General features: G+C 48.7%; 1 protein-coding gene across 1 annotated transcript in view; it reads left to right on the top strand.

The window, feature by feature from the left end:
* Positions 1–6: 6 nt before the first annotated feature.
* Positions 7–3,236, top strand: part of rusc1 (RUN and SH3 domain containing 1) — a 10,610-nt gene continuing 7,380 nt past the window's right edge. The window contains exon 1 of the mRNA XM_017425078.3: positions 7–245. Within this exon, the coding sequence (XP_017280567.1) occupies positions 17–245 (229 nt within the window). The 5' untranslated portion in view covers positions 7–16. The remainder of the gene's footprint in view (positions 246–3,236) is intronic.

Raw genomic sequence — 3,236 nt, 5'->3', positions numbered from 1 at the left:
GGCCGCCCTGCAGGAGATGCTGCGCCGAGCCGACAGGGAGGGCGGGCGGCCAGAGCTGTGCCCGTCGCAGAGGATCGGCTGCGACGGGCCGGCGGCGGGGGGCGACGGCGGTCTGTGGGCTGTGGGCAAGGAGCGGGAGAGAGGCGGAGCCCGCCAAGAGAAACAGGAAGTGATGGAGCAGGAGGAGGAGGAGGAGGTGAGAGGCCAGGCTGACGGAGGGAGAACTTTGGAATCAGGAACTACAGGTGAGAGTCGCTTTCATCTACATGTAAGAAACTGTTATTATTGTTTTTACCTTTTTTAGATCTACTGCACCGTGCAAAAGTCCCGAGTCATCTCTCATTGGACTCCGCCACAGAGGTTTAAGTTTTCAGTAGCGTTTGTTTGTCTGTGCGCAGGAGAAAACAGATTTTGATGAACTTTTCATTAAATGAGGAGATTGTCCAGAAAGAAACTAATGGTAGGACTTTGTTGGACCTGCTGGATCCAGATCCTGCAGGTTTTTTTTTAATAAACCCCGTGGACTAGGCGGAGGTTTGCGCTCTCAGTGATGACATCATCGTCGCGTGACGTCATCGCTGCATGTCAGGAGGAGATGGGTCCCGTCGTGACATCACAGCGTTGACGGGTCTCGGTGGAGACTTTCTTTGTTTTTAATTCTTCAGACCTTTTTCACTCGTTTCCACATTTTGTTCGTTTAACCTGCTGACCTCTGACCTACGACTCATTCAGACATGATAACTCAAGGGATGAACCGCTTTAGGCCTAACAGTCCAGTTCAAGCAGGACCTTTAGTGACCAGCAGCCCGTCTGGGGGAGGCACAATTTCTCCCCATTATTTTTAACAGACTTTATGAAAAATGGCGTTTTTAGCACCGGCGGGGTGATTCCCGATGAGCCGTTAGCTGAGAACCTTGAAGGGTGGCGCTCGTCTCCGGTCTTTGCCGGATTATTCCCTAACTCCTAACTCTTTCAGATCCCGCTCGTCCGCCTTGCAGGTTGTCTGAACCTTCTTCTTCTGTCCTCCGCTCGTCCGGGTCCTGCGTCAAGCCCGAGGAACTATTGATCTTTTTTAAAAAAAAAAGGCTACGTAAAAGTCTGGCTTCTCGAGGTCAAAAATAGTAAAAAAAAAACAAAAAACCCCGAAACAACAGATGTGAGCAGGACTGTAGATCTTTGTTCGGATGAAGGCCGATGAGCAAACTGAACTCTGGGATGAGCAGATAATGAAGAACAGATGGGTATAAAGGAAGGCTGAGAGCCTCCTCGGGGCAAATATATATATATATATATTTATATTTATACGTGGACAGAAATAAAACAGAAGCGAACCAGAGGGATGGAAAGCGTTGACTCACAGCAGAAGAAGAAAAAGTCTAAAACAAAAGGGGGGGGGGTGACGTGATGAAGGTCGAGCAGGCGGCTTGAGGAGGAGGAGGAGGAGGAGGAAAGGAGAAACATTCGCTGATTTGTCATGAAAAAAAAAAAAAAATCAACGCAACATCTTCGGGAGCTCATCGGAGACGGGATGGTGGAGCGTTCCTCCTCCTCCTGCCGTCCCATCTCGTTCCGTCCGTGTGTCCTAACATCTTCCTCGCTTCCTGAGGGTTTTTTTTTTTTTTGATTTCCATCAGCCTGGGATGTTTGCGAGCTTTTCCGCCGCTCTCGCCTCCCACCCCCAGGAGTAGTTCAGACGGCTCAGATCAGGTTACTCATCTAATGCGGTTCTGCAGAAAGCCACTCGGAAACTCGAGGTTTAGATTGCCTCACCGAGTCCGAACACGGCGAGGTGAAATTTTCAGCTTAGTGCTAAATGACCGATTCTAACACGGGGGGGGAGCATTTCTCTGATATTCATGCAACGTTGGCATATTTGATGATTTTTTTTACTTCAGCTGCGTGAATCAGTTCAAGGCATTCCTTAAAGGGGATGTCTTTTGTGCCAGAGTTTTAGACTGGGATCGTCTAATGCTGAGAAATCACAATGCTGTAGCTGATTTAGCCCAACCTTAAAAATGACATTACGTACAATCCAATGCAGAATTGCCTTTAGCGCTTCAAGTATGCGCTGTAAATGGGTGCCGGCTACTACCACAGCAAATTTGAGCTCGGTATCTGTAAAATTCATTGAGTTATGGCCATTTACGTGTGGGTCAAGGTCGATTAGCTGCGGCCGCCATCTTGAATTGAGGTGCCTCCAAAAGTTAATCAGCTGTAGAGGTTAAGCTAGCAGTTACGTTCTGAGCGTTTCATTGAAGTTCGACAAGTGGTTTGTGAGGTATTTTGCTAACAGACAAACGGGGTTAACTCCAACAGTTAATGCCAAAGTTTTAGGCACAGCTGTCACACGGTGTGTTGTGCTCAAAGTATGTGTTGTGGGCGATGCTCAGCTACTTCCACACCAAATTTGAGTGCAGTATCTGTAACACTGGCTGAGTTATGGCTGTTTTTGTGTTTCCGAAGGTCAGTTGTCCGTGGCGGCCATCTTGAACCGGATTGACTCCAAAAGTTAATCACGTGTAGACACCCATCCAATAATTACTTTCTGAAAGTTTCATTGAATTCCATTCAGTGGTTTGGGAAATATTTTGCTAACAGACAGACCCAGTTGATACGTATAGTTACAGGCAAAGTTTCAGACACAGACGTCGTGCAGTCAGTTACTGCTCAGAGTATCTGTCGGGGATCATTCTCAGCTACTGCCACACCAAATGTGAGCTCAGTATCTGTAAAACTGACGGAGCCACAGCCACTTTAATGTCTGCCAAGATGGCTTTGCTGTGGCAGCCATCTTGGATTTGGGTCGACTCCGAAAGCCAAAGTGCTGCAGCCGTCAACCCAACGATCGCTCTTTACGAAAGTTTTCAATGAAAGTCGTTCAGTGGTTCCTGGGAGTTTTGGCCCACCGAACACCTACTGCGTGTGTACACCTTTAAAGGCACAGGAGGAGGGGGGGGTGGAGCTTAGGACGTCAGCCAATAACTGAGAGGCGGTGTCATGAAAATAGGAAGTGTCACATGTTGACCACAGTTCAAAGGCAGCCCAAGTCCTGACAAGGTACGGTGTCCTCTTTAGCTCTTTTCTAACCCTAACCCCCCCCCCAGCAGCACGCAGCAGAGCGGAAAACCGCGGTGCCGCTCCGACTCCGACTCCACCATGATGGAGCAGAAACACACAGACCTGAGTTATCTGTCAACTGACTCAGCGTTCCTCTGTACTGGGGGGGAGGAAGGGAG

This window comes from Kryptolebias marmoratus, linkage group LG16 (assembly GCF_001649575.2).
Source record: "Kryptolebias marmoratus isolate JLee-2015 linkage group LG16, ASM164957v2, whole genome shotgun sequence".
NCBI lineage: Eukaryota > Metazoa > Chordata > Actinopteri > Cyprinodontiformes > Rivulidae > Kryptolebias > Kryptolebias marmoratus.
Note: the sequence above shows the minus strand (reverse complement) of the source record. Positions and strands in the feature narration are given on the sequence as shown.